Source organism: Euprymna scolopes, chromosome 2, assembly GCF_053919585.1.
Source record: "Euprymna scolopes isolate OS-2025 chromosome 2, ASM5391958v1, whole genome shotgun sequence".
Taxonomy (NCBI): domain Eukaryota; kingdom Metazoa; phylum Mollusca; class Cephalopoda; order Sepiida; family Sepiolidae; genus Euprymna; species Euprymna scolopes.
This window is the reverse complement of record NC_136483.1, coordinates 150,789,396-150,806,179: the sequence shown is the minus strand read 5'-3', so window position 1 is coordinate 150,806,179 and position 16,784 is coordinate 150,789,396. Positions and strand designations below refer to the sequence as shown.

Here is a 16,784-nt window from a genome sequence, read left to right as displayed (position 1 = left end):
ACTGCCTCTTTTTTTTTTGTTTTGTTTTTCGTTTTTCTAAATAACACAGGACTTTACCCAAGTGTACGGTGACAAAGGATTGCCTGACGTACATGATGGCACCATTGACTTCCGGCTACTATCTCACCCACCAGTTACTCTACTTTATTTTCATCCAAAAGGTAAGATGGTGCTGAGCAGACCAGAATATTAAAATTTACTAATGTATACCTTTCATGTGGCGGAAAACGTTATGTTTCTCCGGTATTAACACTTGCTATTTATCTAGATATATCAGTAAAATATTCACATAAAATCATAGAAATTATGATCATTTCTGATTACCTAAAGAAAAAAACACCCATCGTTGAACTTTTTTTTTCTTTATTTTTTTTTTTTTTGGTAGAGTGGCGTATTTCTTTCGGAATTCATTTCAGATGACAGGGCATATCTAAGAATATATATATATATATATATATATATATATATATATATATATATATATATATATATATTAGTGATGAGACGATTCCAATATGTACTCCGATTCCAACGCCTATGTTTTTTAAATCTCTAAATATTTTACTATAGAGCAGTTATCATGTCGCACGTTACCGTAAAACACTAATTAAATATGCAGACATTCCTTTAAGCATTAAAACCCACTTTAGATTTTAGTTTTACTGGTAGTTTTAATTCAATAAATATTTATCATTTACTACCAGCAGATTTTGTTTTAAACAACATCAGTCAAAAAACAAAGGAATCGTTTTTGACATCGGAAAATAGACACAATATTTTCCGATTCCCATACCGTTTCTGATACACAAAAAAAGTTTAGTATTTTTTTTTTCTGATTCCGATATTCCAATATATATATATATATATATATATATATATATATATATATATATATATATATATATATATATATAGTGTTATAATGGAATAAATCCAGAGGAAATCCGGGTATGAGAGCTCAATGTGGTAAACAGAGCAATAAGATAAAAATTATAACACGGAAATTACATAATTGTCGATGCAATAATTTATTTTAACCTTATGGTATTTTCAAGCATCTAAATCAGACAATTACATTTTTGATTCTTTTCTTTTTCAGTATCAAAAATGTAATTGTCTGATTTAGATGCTTGAAAATACCATAAGGTTGAAATAAATTATTGCATCGACAATTATGTAATTTCCGTGTTATAATTTATATATATATATATATATATATATATATATATATATATATATATATATATATATATATATATATATGTGACGGTATTTGTATATAGCCGTTCGTACTATGTTACGTAATGAGTTGGGACATTTCTTCGGACGACGCTCATGACTATTTGTTTGAAAGTTTGTCCCATGTTAATTATTTAAATCGTACACGGATATCAAAATGTAAGAATTCCCACTTATATTAATGACAGTCAGTATCGGGCAAACGATAATTGTAATGCATCATACCAAATTAATTGTTACTAAATATAAAACAAAAACAGAGTTACGCTGACCAAAACAAGGAATGGAATGGAACGGTTCTAACCCTATACGGGTTTAACCGGCTAGCTCCAAAGGAAAAAGTTCCATGGGAGTATAAAATCTACAAGCGGTCCCCATTCGCATGTATATCCCCGTTAGGGGAGATGACGACGTTAGGTTTTTGCAACTCTTGCGGAGAGGTGTCGACGTCCCTATTCTATACAGCGCCTGGAATTGGTCACCCTTCTAGTATTGACCAGGTTCAGCATTGCTTAACTTTGGTGATCTAACGAGAACAGGTGTGTTGACGGAATTAGTCCAGTGTTTTCTTATGTCTAACTTTTATTAACAGTAGTCGGTGCTTGTCTATAAATTTATAATCAGCAGGAGCTCTTCTTCATCTTCTTCTATATCTCCTATATAATATTCTCAGAAAATTTCTGCAGAAATTCCCCTTTGGACCAAAGTACCGTAGGTTTGCAACAATATATACTACATACACATTTATTATGTCTAGCCACTATCTTATGCAACTTTAGAACGCCATTTTAGACAAATGTAGTCGTTATATTAAAATCTTACATTTCATCCTAGGAGCAACATCATCACAATCGCAACCATCTTTAGAGGAAGTAGTTCCTATTTTTCTCTCTAAAGAACAAGATCTCTTACCGCTCTCAGCCATCATCGGGAGGTATTCTGCACTTTGGACAGATATGGGGTTTCCCCCCCATCGTAACTGGATCATAAACTCATAGACATAACATAATCTTTCCCGTTTCAGTTACAAAAATAATAAAGTCTCCTAGACTAATTTCACTCATTCTGATTGGATGAGCTCTAGCCATTCTTATATTCCGGATTAACGGTATTAACATGCTAAACGAACGCTTATGTACACTTTGTACATTTGTTTCAGTCATATTCATAATTTTTTTTTCAAACAGTTACGTTTTTTTTTTTGTTTTTTTTTAGTAATTCATTTAAATGTGCTTTATGGTCTCTTGGATTCTCTCACTTTATATATTCTTCCCAACTCTCTCTCTCTCTCTCTCTCTCTCTCTCTCTCTCTCTCCCTCCCTCCCTCGCACGCGCTTCGATTACAAAACAACAAACACTTATTTCATTTCTCTCTTTTCCTAGTTTTAGTTTATTTTCTCTCTCTCTCTCTCTCTCTCTTTCTCTCTCTCTCTCTCTCTCTCTCTCTCTTGCCCTGGCTCGCTGGCTGGCTGGCTCGCTGGCTGGCTCGCTGGCTGGCTGGCTCGCTTTGTATCTCGTTGTATATATTCTTCCCATTTTAAAACTGTTAAACCATTTTTATACTTTACTATATTTTATGTTTATTTTTTTCACCACCCTTATCATAAAAACTATATAAAAATACGTAACCTTTTTTAGCAATTGATTTTTTTATCGCATATCTTTTCAGATAACTATGTTTACTTAAGTTAATATCTGATATAATTTGCCAAGCGTTTTAGGTATTTTACATTTTTTGCTTCCATACTTAACTTGACAGTCCTGCGCGCGTGTTTGAAACTTAGAACCTGATGTTAGGCACAATTACCGACATTTTACACCGATTATCAACGCTACAGTTTTAACATAAATTTCATTACACAGGGAATTGAATTCGGTGGAGTATTTTATTTAAATTTATTTTCCGGCTTGATTCTCGAAATTGCGCACACGTTTTTTTTTTTGGGGGGGGGGTAAATTTATACATCAGGTCCACCTCCACAAGTTATTTTAGAATTACTACTTTTAAAGGTTTTCGACTATGCTGATTAAGAAAATCTCATTCTAATTTTGCGGAGACAAGTACATATGAAGATATGAAGACCTGTATTGTGCACTGTTATTCATTGGCTGCCAGGTTTGTATGCATGCGCGATAACCAAATCTACTTCTCTCCTACCAACACCGCCATCCCACAGTTTTTGAAGGGGTTTTTTTTTTGCATTTGCTGACAACGATTATTACGGTTAAATATTGGAGGATTATCTTTCCATCACCCCATCCCTCAAAAAAGAGGCGTGTCTACTCCGAAAGCCATTTTTACATGGGGTGTTGAGGGTGTCTATTTCGAACGCTGTTCTTAAGATGGGGAGGTTGGTGGTACTATTCCGAAAGCCGTTCGAAGCATAGAGAGGATGTTTATTCCAAACGACGTTCTTAACATGACAATACTCAAAGAAGTGAGGTGAAAATGTCGTAATTGTTTTGTTTTACATATTAGAAAAGACGACAAAAAACTGGAGTTTACTTTAATACCATTCGTGGAAGAGTTAAAAAGAAGAGGAAGACTTGAAGAATAAACGGAAACAGCTAGGACTGTTACAACAGATTTCGATCACTCTAAACAGTTCATATACAGTGAAAATCACTAACTTCTAAAAAATTTTGCTTTTACTTTTTATTATTCTAATGGGTCATTTTTTTTTTTCGTAATTTTATTAATTCATACTGATTTACGCATTCTCTTAATTCCTTTTTTTTTTTTTTTCAATTCAATGCATGTGATCGCCCCAAACCATCACTAATCGCTATTGTTCAGGCATGGCAGTGGTCACCAACGACAACCGTAGTTTACTTTTTTGCGACGTGGAGGCAGGCTTCCACCGGGCAACGCCGGTTAACGGGTCCTATTAGTAATAAAATAATGCCGCTTTTCCCATGAAACTTCAGCCATTATAGAAAATTAACCGAACACTTCCTACGCAAATCTTTAACATTCACAACTTACAGCCATTCCTGAAGCGTATTTGGCAAAAGTTGCTTACACTTCTCCCCCGTTCACAAATCATTACATTTAATCCGACCAAACAGTTTCTCCCAAATACATACTCTCACAAAGAAGGAAGCAAAGAATTTCAGTCTCCTCCAATTAAGTTTTCTCGCGAAACTCACGATCACCGGGTGAATTCCTTCGCATATATAATTTTCATCAGGCACTGTTCATTTTATAACCTATACTATTTCACACATATGACAGTACATTTTGAATTTTAATAACAATTGTAAAACTGTTTTCAGGTCAGCTAGTTGATTATAAAAGTTTTACTGAACAACTTTGGACATTGTGCTAGCGATGCAGAAAGGCGCGGAGTAAAGGCCACGACTAGCATGTGCCCGTTACACATATAAAAAAGAGCGTTAATACTAACTTCTAAATTTCCGCTACAAGCTGTTTTGAGACATTTTGCAAAGTTTATGCATGCTTCATATCAAATTACGCTACATTTTCTTCACATAAAGCAAGTAGTAATAGATTTAAAATATGTATTTAGATCTTCCAGCTTTAAGCATAAAAATGGAAAATATTCGGGATTGATGAATAAATTACCTTTTGTTTGAAAATTGTCTTACTGTACGTAATGCGAATCTTGAACTCTCAAATTTCAAAAAAAAAAAACAACAAAAAAAAAAACATGGTCGAATACGTATGATTATACAAACTAGTTAGCGGCAATAGAGAATATGCGATAAAAGGAAACGCCAGTGTTATCTAAGGAGAAAAGGACGCGGTGCAATCGCATATTTACCAAGATAAGCGACTTCCTGTTTTGACGGTCGTCCAAACTAGACTATTTTTTAATGCATATAATAAATTCAATTAAATGAACGCAGTGGTGAAGAAAATGTGCATTTATTTATAAATATTTAAAATAGATAATAAACACTGATCCAGTAGATGAGGAAGTTGCTAGTGTCGATAAATATGCGATTGCACCAAAGAAAACTGTTAAAAACCAAACAAGTAGCGTCGCTCGTGTGTGGTAATTCCGTCGGTGAAATATATTTGTTTGTTCGTTTTTGTGAATGTGTATGAACGTTTTTAACTTTTGCTAAAACAAATCTAATACATATAAAAGGCTATATGTCTGCCTGTCTCCATATTTTCAAACTCTATCTTCTCCTTGCCCTGTCGGTAGGGCATTAGAATACACCGACTGTCCCCCCCCCCTGCAGAGGGTAAAAGTCTCTCAATGGGGGTCCTGGATATGACCTTAAACTATATCCAGTGGTGAGGCCCCAGCTTGTGGGCTTTGGGGAGTGTGGAGCCAGCCTTTAATTACCATTGCTCCCGGGTCCACTCTGACCCAGAGTGGTAGTACCTGTTAGGGTTCCAACTATGGGTTAAATAGAAACCGACTTGAAAACAACAAATATATTCTATTAAAAAAAATTTTCTCAAAAATCTTTGGATTCGGCATTAAATAATCCGAAAAGGGTTGATATACCGTAAAACAAAAACAACCAACCAACCAACCAACCTATCTTCTCCGGAACTAAAAGTCGCAGAGCGGCGCTAAGGGTCTCAATTGATCAGATTTTACGGACCGTTCTTTTATTGGTCTTTAGCCGATTAAAATAGTTTTTAAGGTGTCAAAAATGGTTCAAAATTGAAAAAAATCGTTAACAGTTTGTACGTTCATCTTAGTTTTTTTTAATTTTTAATCAGTTCATATGCGTGTCACGTTGGTACAGTGGTAACGTCACTGGCTTTGAATGCTACAGTTTTGCATTCGGTTTCGATTCTAGCTGATGGTACCCAAATACTATTTATTTATTTACTTTTTTACTTTTGAAATCACGACACTATAATAATATATACGAAATCTGGACAAATTAAAATAGCATATTTAAGCGTATTTTACGACCGGGCAAATCCGCCCCCCCCGCTAATATATATATATATATATATATATATATATATATATATATATATATATATATATATATATATACCGTATTTTGTTGGCAAATAGATTGAGTTCGGTGCCTACTGCCTCGCTCCCTGAATGTGTCGCATAGAAGTCTGTTAGCAGCAGTTATAAGAACTATGCAAATAAGGGCGACAATATGGTTATTATTAACTGGAAATTATTACCGGGCTTTCTATGTGTGCGAGCTTGTTGCGGATACCAGAATTTCACAAATCTGTTTCCTACAATTTAGATAGAGGGAGAGTAAGAATAAAATAGAATAATAGAAGTAGATCGGAGATCACCAACGGACGTCGGTCGTGCCATTTAGCATATATTTACCTATACGGCATTCTTATATTAGAGTTCGTTTCATTATTTTCTCCAACCAGTATTATGAAACGGCGATGCATTTTACCGGCATTATTTTTCTCTTCCAACTATTTTTCACTAAAATAAAGTGCCTTTTCATTCATAGAAAAATAAACGAACATTTGGTGCTTTTTCGTTGTTAAAGTGGAAGTCGAAAAAAAAATCAATTTTCATTTTTTTCAAATATTATCTTAATTTTTTATGCAAATCTCAACTAAAAGAAATGTAATCTGCTTAATTAGTGTATCTCAATTAGCTAAGTATTACTACATTATTAAATAAAACAGGAATTTTCAAGCTTTATCGAAAAATGCTTCGCCGTATTTGTTTGGGACACGTGATATAAAAACAGGGGAAGTAACTCAAAGTTTGGAATATTTCGAAAACTTCTCCGGAATTAGCCTAAGATTTTAAAATTTTCAGAAAATAATTATCTCCCCTGTTTAATTTTGTTTCTTCAAACTTTCAATTTCGCTTATTTTCTTCGAAACTATTTTAATTAATACTTCATTTTCTCCATTATCGTTTTTCGTAATTTTTTGATTTGTTCATTATAGTGACATGATAATAAAGTAAATACAATTTACTCGAGATTGAATGATGCTCAACCAATGCCTACCCGCAGTGACTTAATCCACAATACATTGTAATTAACATTGCACTGTAGAGAAGCAACTCTTGATTTTATAAAATTATCTTTTTTCATATTTAATGGTTTGAATTTAAGTTTAAAATGCAAAAGTCAAATATCTTGGTTCGATTGTGATCTAAGCAGAAACATTCATTTCTAACGCGCTCCTGTCATATTAAAAAAAACTAGTTGATTTCATATGTCAGGCCTTTCGCCTTGTGCGGTAATAAAACTTTTCAAATGCACTTGTGCAAGGTGTTAAGGTTGTGTAAGGTGTTAACTTTGGTCAAAATCACATATTTTTTCTTTCATTGGATTATTTCGATTATTAATTTTCGATGCTTATCGAAGACAATCCGATACAAAACCTATCTAAAAACACTGCCAGACGCATAAAATATCTTCGTGTAAAATTTCATAAAAATCGGTGCCAATGTTTTCGAGTTCATATGGAACAAACTCGCACACAATTCCTTTTATATAATAGAAGAGATTATTTGGATTATACTTTTCATCTTGGATATTATTTGACAACGTTTCGGCCGATGTAACTTCCGACTTACTTCACGTTTATCTTGTAGAATTCTAGAATTTGTATGGAATTTCTCACGGAATCCTTTATTTAATCCACGATGATAACTTGCTCTCGTTCCGTCAGCCATAACCGAATAGCAAAATATCAATATGCCACTAAATAGACGTCACAAAAAAAAAAAAATTGTATCATCAAAGGACTGCTTTGATTAGTTATTTCCCAAACTTTTATTCAAATTCACGCGATATTCACTAAGTTATGACATTTTATTATCAAGGAATTTATACTGTCCATCGCTTTATTGCAGATCTTTTAAAATGACAAAAATAAATAAATAAATAAAACGGGCGATTGAAGATTATCGATAATAATATTATTATTGTTGCTGGACTAGCAGAAGGATTATCCATCAAAGACTTAGCCACGGAGCTGGAAAAGGGTCCAAGAACCTTGGCTTTATACGTAAACAACCCTAACAGATTCAAAAAGGATAAGGGCACCAGGAGAAACGTTTCAGATCGTGATATTAGGAAATTCGTTGGGAATTCAACCTAAACCCAAACAACACCAGTGCTTCCATTTTTGCGAGAGCTGGAATCTCTCCAAGATTCAGACAGACCCTATGCAATGTGTTGAATGAGGTGACAAAGAACATCAAACCACTTCCAATGCTTCCATTGAGCAAACAATATAAAGAAAAACGAATGACTTGGGCACAGAATTACGTGAACATGGATTTCTAACGTGTCCTATTTACGGATGAGGCCCTCGCTACTCTTGACGGTCTGGATTGATCGGCCAAAGTTTGGAACGCGAACGAACCTCCGACTCCTTAAAGAGTTCATCGCAAACAAGGAAATGGAGGCATCGTGTTTTGGGCGGAAATAATCGGGGATAAGTTGGTTGGACCATTCCTTGTGTGAAGCTTACCAGCAATGCGTACACAGCCTCTTTGGATAATCATTTGTCACCATGGCTTAGATGACCTACCATTATCGCATCGTTTTCAGATGAATTTTATGTATGAAAATGCACGATCCCATTCTGCTAGGGCGACTGCAGTCTTCCTTGAATCTATGGGCTTCGTTGGAGAAACCCTCATAACCTGACCACCGTGTTCTCTAGACCTTAACCCCTTTGAATATTTCTCTGGTCAATATTGAAAAGAGGGGCTTATGAAGGAGAGCAATTTACTTCAAAGGATGCCATGTGGAGGAAAATAGTTTATGTCGCCAGAGCCATAACTCCTTTTCAGAACAAACAATCGACTTTCTCGGTGAACAAAAAGTTGTTTAAAATTATTCATTTATTTGAGACTTAGCACCTATATTTTGTATATTTTAAGAGACCTGCAATATAGCGATGGAATGTGGAAATTCCTTGATAAATAATAAACTGTCATAACTTCATGAATATTGCATGAATTTGAATAAAATTGTGAGAAATAACTAACCTTAAAGCATGAATAAAATAAATACGTATTAGATACGTTCGAAGCCAAAACAACGCATTGCGTATTACAAAATAAACAGATATTTATTTTGTTTGAAATTTATATTGAAATTTATAAATATATTTCGAAGATACACTTCATCATCAGTATTTTTTTTCTTGATAAGTATCGAAAATCGATAATCGAAAAAAATCCGATTAAAGAAGCAAGCCCGATTTTGACCGATTTATACAACCTAACATCACAAATGCATTTAATAAGTTTTATAACCGCACAAGCAGAAAGACCCGGTTTAAAAACTCAGCAGTAGATTCGTTTATTATGCATGGGCACGTTTGAAATAAATGTTTCGTTTTAGAGCACAATTAAACCATGATACTTGACTTTTGTTCACTTAACTTTAATTAAAGTGATCATGTAAAAATAATTTCATAAAATCAACAGTTGGTTCTTTGATAAGACAGGCGCGCGTTTCAAATGAATGTTTCTGTTTAGAGCACAATTGAGCCATGATAATTGACTTGCATTTTAAACTTTAAGTGAAGCCATCATTTACAGATGATCTTATAAAATCAACAGTAGATTATCTACAGTGCAATGTAGACTACAATGCGGGAAGGCATATGAAGCTTCCTCACGGTACATTGCGTGGGGGGGGGCTCTTACTAGGGAAGGCAATCAATAGATTTGATTAAAAAATGGTCCATTTCACCGATTTCGATGACAATAAAAGTATGGGAGGGTGGAACATTTGTTGATATCCATTCAATTCTGGACAACGTCGGGTCCCCCCGCTAGTCTCTTATATACGTAAATCAACTACTAATAATTGGTAATAGAAAGTCGCTATGTCGAATCCAGAAGAAGTTTCTGTCAACCTATTACTTCGGCCCTGTCTGTAAATACATATTCTTGTTAACTGTACCTCCTTGCTGTCTTATTTCGTTTCGGTCTCTTAAGACCACAACAGTTAATTACATTATATATGAAAAATTGTCAGACATTTTAAAGAAGGGAGAAATTAACTCCACCGAGTGGGCACAAATTATCCTATATTAAGGATTTTTGTAATTACAATAAAGCAATACGTGCCCAGAGTAAAATTATATTACGTCAAACATATTAAAAGATTATATCCGATTATATTTATTGATGTTGCTAACTTGAGCTAGAGTTTACAATATGCATGGTAGGGCGGCAGGATACGGTAGTGGTCGTTAATCCAATGTAACAATTAGCTTTAATAGCATTATAGCATGTTGCAGATAATAATTATGAAAAGAATAAATGTCATATCAAGGCTTTTGAAAAGCAGAATAGTAATGCTGTATTTCAAAATTATGGGACAAGCTGTTTCTCGACATTTTGCCAACTTTATGCAGTAGGTAGCCATTTCATACCAAATTACACCATATAAAACAAAAATTGACAGGAACAATGAATTCGAAATATGCATTAGATGTTCAGATTTAAATATAATAAAAAAAAAATGTAAATTTTTCGAGGCTTCTGAATAAATTACATTTCGCTTGAGATTTATGGTTTTCAAATACGCATTTTATCAATTGTGCGATGAATTAAATAAAAGATAATGAAATTTATACCGAAGCCACTGCCATAAGTGCATACTTTGGAACGTTCATTTCGAACACACACACAAGCATATACACACACACACACACATACGCATACAAAGATTGACACATTGATGCAATTTGAGCGCTATAACAAAATCATTTTTATTTCACAGAAAACATTGAAAATATTTTTTTGCGAAAAATACAAAATGTATTTCGCGATTAATTACTTTCCTTGTGTTCTAAAATAGACCTAGCTGATTGGGCAAAGTATGGCACAATCACGTTGACACATCGGTTCTCGCCAGATCATCGAAGTTAAGTAACGTTGAGCCTGGCCAGTGCCAGATGGCTAACCATTTAGGAAGGTTGGGCGCTGTATGTACCTTCTGGAAAGGTTGGGCGTGTGGCCAGCACCCTCATCCCGGAAATGAACTCTTCGCTACGAAAGCATCTACAAAAATTGTGGAGTACCTATGCCTGCCCAGGGGTCCAAGGCTGTGGATGGATGATTGGGCAAAACAATTCTCTTTCACCAGATGCTTACATTTTACGAAATTAAGTCAAAAGGTTTTCTTTCTTCACTTGTTGTGCTTTTTGTCCAGTCAAGACCCTAAAGGACCTACTCCTCCTTTTTACTTAGCCTTTACTTAAATCGGACGTATCTAGGGAGCCGTCAAGTTCAGCTGTTCCAGAGATCTATTTTCACGATAATTCTGTCTTAATTAAATCGCAAACACGCTTAGTTTTGTAAAGACATTTCTTGTATCATAATTTAATACGTATACCATTATTTATCAGTGATGTGTGTGTGTTTCTTCTCTACACTTTATTTAGGTATCTTTCCAACGTTCATCAAGCCAGAGTCACATCATATTTTTGTCACGGAAACACTCCGGTATCGTATTTCTGTCAATATCATGTCAACAGATATAAAGGTGAACTATATTAGTCAATTACTGGCAATAAAGAACCAGTAATGTGAACATGTGTCGTATTGAAACTGTTGTAAAGTTATTAAGGTGTAGCGGAACTGAAGAACAATCCGTTGGTTCTGCAGAGTTGAGAAAATAGAATTCACAAAAGAACCGCTCTCATTCGAATCCGGGATCCGCACAATACAAAGTACAAAGAAAAGAGAGATATGCAAATTGCGGTACTGTCGCCATTAAAAGTGACTGCATATAAGGACTGTTTTTTTTTTTTTTGTTTTTTGTTTTTGTTTTTTGTTTTTTTTTGCGAGAGGGACAGAACGTAACTGTGATTTTGTGAAGAAGAAGAAGAAGAAGAAGAAGAAGAAGAAGAAGAAGAAGAAGAAGAGTGCTTTGCTCACTCGGAGTGATTCTTGTACATCTTAGTGGGGGGAGACGACGTTTTTTTAAATTAATTTATTTTTTTATTTTTATTTATTTATTTATTTTTTTGAACGAAACGGTATTCGGCAGTTTAAAACATAATTTTCAACACTTCACTCTTTGCAGGTTTTGTTATTTTAGCGTTTTTCGCCTTGTTCATTTTCTTTAACATTTTCATAACAACAAAAGTTAAACAAACAAAAGTTAAACCAAGGGAAGCACGTGCGTTTTACAACAAACGCTTACTCGCTCTGCACTTGTGGGTTATTGTTGGTGAGCGATCACGAGACAATTCTATTAAATAAGTTTTTATGCATACGGTCTGGTCTACATTCTTCTTATCGTTTTCCATGTGTGTGGCCGTTGATTTGTATTGTTGCATCGCCCAGTGGTTATTTAACTCAGGCGGATAACTCTTGCATGGAAACACAATAAGACTCGTAAGTGGTTTTAAAGGTTTTATTGAGGCGAGAAGACATGTTCAGAAAAGAGAGAGACCCAAATTAGTTCCATCTCTTTTTAAGTGCTAAAATTAATTCCTTCTTACTTAACTTTATTTAACTTTCTTAAATAAAATATACACTAAATATAGACTAAAATTCATTCCTTCTCACTCAATTTTTTTTCACTTGGCTTTTAAAAAATGGTCGATAAATGGACAGGTTTCGGGGAAATTTTTCTTGGATTTCTATATTCTTGGCAGGTGTGGTCTGACCGCTTCCACGCCACGAACTGCTCGAAACTATGAACACGTGACGCGATTTCCATTTAACAATTCGACACCTTCTTATAGTATGCTTTGTCTATCGTGCTAACCCTTGTCCCCTATCACTTCGCTCGCTAAGTGCACTGGGTCTATTTCCGCCTGCCGCCAGGCCGTCCTCACATGTACACTCTCGAAATTCATACTAGTTAATCTCTATCTACAGGCGTAGGGTCCTAATACATAAAAAAAATATCGGGCGAATAATATCAAGATTGTATCACCTTTAGGGATGTGACAAGGTATGCAGATTATCAGATAGATTTTCTGACTCTTTCGCATCACAAGAGAGTGTAATTATAATTTTATTTAAATAGCCATTTAGAGAATATCACTTTGATGCGTTTTTTTTTTTTTTCAAAAAAAAGAAAAAAGTCACCACTTATCAAGTCCCGGAAGCTACTCGGGGATAAGGGTTATTGCGTGTACAGTAATCAATGGGATAGTATCGTAGTAATCGTTAGTATTGCAGATTTGATAAAGTGTCTTACTTAAGAGGGCGTTTCATTAGGAATTTGTTTATGTCGGACTTGAAGACATCCAAGTTGTAGTCAGGTGGGAAACAGACAGACGGAAGAGAGTTCCACTGGTGTGCACTTCTAAGAAAGAAGCTTTGTTCATGGAATCTACGTTTTGGTTTTGGCACAGATAAAGAGTGGAGAAATTTTTTGACAGTGGTTTCAGCTAGACGGGTGTTTCTCGTGAAAGATTGGTGAGGAGGGACCAGGGATTGGAGTTCAGATGAGAACCTGCCATGGAAGTAACGATAAAACAAAGACAGGCTCGCAACGTCTCTTCTGTTTTTGATTTCTTCGTCATTTATTGCTTCATATGAGCCGAGGTTTGCCTTGATACCCAATCCGACAGATCAAGGCCCCAGGCCTTCTTCTGTCGGTGTGTAGTATGGTCGGCTCAGTGAGTTTTTCCAAGCATTATTCCATCGCTTTTGAGGAAGGCTTGATTTATTGTCTGGTGCGCCCATACCGGGGAAAATCAACCGATCTGCACCCCAACGTACGCACGTTCCGATCTATTGTCACATCTTCTTGCGATTGGGAAGGAAGTCGCCATACTAATAGTGACTGTACAGAGCAATCATGATAAACAACAGGTTAAATATAAATATTTAAAACTATATGCATTGCTTCCCGTAATCCCTCAACCAGTTCGTATAAAAATATCTGAATAGCACTTCAGTCTTAGCCTATATTTTACCAGCCCACTTTTATAAGGCTAGTTCTCTCATAATTGCAGTGAGTATTATAAGTGAAGATTATTGTTTTTCATAGAAATCGTTCCAGACAAGGCGTGAAGCTGCTTGATGTAAGGAGCTAACAATAACGAAATTGCCTGTTGAACGTTTACAAAGCCGATGCAGTTGATGTCAGCACAGTTAGGAGATGGCTTTGTCGATTTCAGAGTAGCGACAGGGATGTGAGTAACAAAGCGTGCTCCGGACTTATACGACTGGGCATCGTTCATAGCTGTTTTAATGGTACCACTCTCATCTTCGTAGCTATTCGACGTTTTAGGTTTTTAGTTAAAAATAGGAGATCTTACTATTGGAACGACCTTCAAATGCACACACACACACACACACACACACACACACATTGGATGTTTTTTGCTGAATGGTGAAAAATATTTTTGTTTTTTTGTTTTTCCAAATTTTTTTTTTTTAATTTTCTTATCAGATTGTTAAAGCTGGGGGTCTTTTTAAATATTTTAATCGCCATTTTAAGTGCAATTGTCTGAATCTCTCTTGCACTTGATTCACAGAGTATATTTAACAGGTAGTCTTTGAAATTCTTTTATCAGGGGTTCAGTTGCTCCTATAATTACTGGAATGATGCGAAAATATAGTATACTAATTTTGAAGACAATTAATGCAAGAAAATATTTATGTTTAGTCATAATAATTCTTTTACATATAATTTTTAACATATTGTTTTATTGGGTTTTAGAATCCAATTTGGGATGTTTTCGAAAAAAAATTTTTTTTATTCGACCTAAGAAGAAATCCCGCAGTTTGTTTTGTTACAAGAGTATTGAGATGTTTGGGTTAGGGTTAGGGTTAGGGTTGAAAAACCATTGAAGTTTCAGCTGTCCGTCTTATTATAAAAAAATATATTAGAAAATATATCGTCGAAAATAAGTAATTAATAACTAAGTGGAAAAAAATCAACGTCAAGAACGCACTTGCCTATTATCGGAAACATGATCGGCGTCGATGGGCTTGCTTCAGCATAAACCGGGTACCCAAAACTTAACTTTTAAGCACCTGGAATTACAGAATACAAACCTCTGAATCTGGAAATCAGCGGTTACAGAGTGTCACTTCTATAAGCAAAGGACACGGCGTGGAAGAGTGAGGTAGGAGAAGAAAATTTATAGAGAGGGATTATGATTGCTATTCTGTTTTTGGAAGATGTATTTCGGAGAAGCTAATAACTCGGAAATAATGTAATAGTTTTTGTAAGTACAAAAATGTAAGAAAATGAAAATACGCTTTATCAAGTGCTGTAGGTGGTGAGTGGAAAAGATTTGTATAGAAAGTCTTAGGTTATTTTCCTATTATGGCTGAGGGTATAGGGAAAAATCGAGATTACTTTATTATATAGTAGATACGCTACTATTTCATGTATATACAAATATCATATTATAATGTGATGTAATATATTGCGTATATAGTTTCAGTATTTATTTCAACAGTGCTCAGTAAGTGAGTAGAGCTTAGCAGTAGTATGAAAATATATCCATCGCAAGTAAGTTACACGGAGGCATTCATGTTTTATTCCTGCAGGAAATCGCCAGGCTAAGTGCGCGTATTCACTGCTAGTTGTTACTTTTATATCTAACTAACTAAGAAATAAGACTCATTATTACTCCTTATCGGGCTACTATTTGTATTGGACAATTTTATTAACCTGGTTTTTATGTATTGAACCCTATTTCATATGTTCAAGAAAAAATTAATTATATTGTAATATCTTAAAAAAATAAACATAAAAACCAACTTGATAAATTTCTGCTAATCTATTTTAAAATTGCTCTTTTTTCTGTCATACCAACAATTTTACCAACAATTTGAGTATTTATTATCGGTTTTATTGTTTATGCACGACAAATTAAGGTACAATTTATGGTTCCTGTTGGGTTTTATTTTGTTTGTCAGTTTTCTTTTTCGCTAAAAATCTTTGTAAAAATTGATAAGTTTTTTTCAGACTAAGAGGGAATTTTTTTCTTTTTCGCTAAAAGTCTTTGTAAATTTTTTTTTCTGTCTTAGCGGTAATATTTTTTACGGTAAAAATATTTATAAAAATAAACAAGTTTTTTTTCAGATTTACGCGAAATATTTTTAACAAATGTTCCATTAAGTGAAAAGAAAAAAATATTTCTACACTTCTTTAAACTCGTAAACGTTTGTTTTTTTTTTGTTCTTTATAATAAAGGTTTTTTTGTTTTTAGATGGTAAATGTTTATTTGTTTTTAGATAGTAAATGTTTGTTTGTTTTTAGATAGTAAATGTTTGTTTGTTTTTAGATAGTAAATGTTTACCCAAGGAAACAACAATAAAAAGTAAATTTAGCAATAAATTATTTAATTTCCCCAAATATTGGCCTGTCAGTCTAAATAAAAATTCTTTATTTTTTTTACAAAGAGTTTTAGTGGGGAAAAAAACAGCATGCCAGCCCGTCTGGATTAAAATAGGCTGCCTCGTATTGTTCTTGACATAAGAATCACAGATTATTCGAATGACCTATCTAAATGTCAGCTAAAGCAGTTGTCGTGCATTGTCATACATTTGTCGTGCCTTAATTTGTCCTGCATAATTAACAAAACCCTATTATTATAATTATTTCGTTTTCAGATTGGTTGTGAAGGTACTGGATTACTGAGCCAATTCTCT

At 34.4% G+C, this 16,784-nt stretch overlaps 1 protein-coding gene across 7 annotated transcripts in view; it reads left to right on the top strand.

The window, feature by feature from the left end:
• The window catches only part of LOC145297639 (UPF0764 protein C16orf89 homolog), a 135,334-nt gene that overhangs the window by 103,551 nt on the left and 14,999 nt on the right, over positions 1–16,784 (top strand). For all 7 annotated transcript variants that reach the window (XM_080143787.1, XM_080143798.1, XM_080143747.1 and 4 more), the window contains 2 exons: positions 50–161; positions 16,746–16,784. The exon at positions 16,746–16,784 is cut by the window's right edge and continues 121 nt beyond it. In XM_080143787.1, the coding sequence (XP_079999913.1) occupies positions 50–161; positions 16,746–16,784 (151 nt within the window). The remainder of the gene's footprint in view (positions 1–49; positions 162–16,745) is intronic.